Source organism: Mesitornis unicolor, unplaced genomic scaffold (genome assembly GCF_000695765.1).
Source record: "Mesitornis unicolor isolate BGI_N332 unplaced genomic scaffold, ASM69576v1 scaffold16989, whole genome shotgun sequence".
Classification (NCBI taxonomy): Eukaryota; Metazoa; Chordata; class Aves; order Mesitornithiformes; family Mesitornithidae; genus Mesitornis; species Mesitornis unicolor.
The window spans coordinates 2,028-2,667 of record NW_010205372.1 but is presented as its reverse complement, the minus strand read 5'-3'; the positions used below and the strand labels follow the sequence as shown (position 1 = coordinate 2,667).

Genomic DNA, 640 nt, shown 5'->3' with positions numbered 1-640 from the left:
GGCTACGGCTACTTCGAGGATCGGCGGCCGGCAGCCAACTGCGACCCCTACGCGGTCACCGAAGCCATCATGAGGACGACGGTGCTCAACGAGACCGGGGTGGAGACCAAGGACTATGCTGACCACTGAGGCCGCGGGGTGGGCGGAGGTTTTTTGTGTCTACACTAGCTTCTCACATGGGATTTGTGCCCCTGTGGTGTCCTCGGCTGCAAGCTCAGACTCTTTAGGAACCTTGCTTCTGGTTTTGTGAAACGTTGCCTTAGAAATATGTATATTTTATAGTAAGAGGGAGGGGCCCAACCTGTTTTTCTCAACCACTTTTTTTCTGGTTCCCGGTTTTAGGTTTTATGGGGGGAAGTTTGTTTGTTTTTTTTAAAAAAAAACCTTTGGATTTTTTTTTTCCAATGGACTTTACACTGTGATGTACATAGATCCCTACGTGGAAGCTGCAGCTGCTGCTGTTTGCACCTGGGGAGGGCGGGTGCTTTTTTTTTCCCATATCTCTGTTGCAAGGAAATGATAATAAATAATTTTCCTGGCTGCATGGCAGCCAGGTTATGCTGCGGCGGGTGCATTTTTCTGTAGCTCCTAGAGCTCCATCGAGGATTTAATTTGGGTCTTGCTGAGGGGTTGCAGCCCC

The 640-nt window shown here is 49.4% G+C and overlaps 1 protein-coding gene across 1 annotated transcript in view; it reads left to right on the top strand.

The window, feature by feature from the left end:
* The window catches only part of LOC104546094 (glutamine synthetase), a 5,985-nt gene extending 5,856 nt beyond the window's left edge, over positions 1-129 (top strand). The window contains exon 7 of the mRNA XM_010191387.1: positions 1-129. Within this exon, the coding sequence (XP_010189689.1) occupies positions 1-129 (129 nt within the window).
* The last annotated feature ends 511 nt before the right edge of the window (positions 130-640 follow it).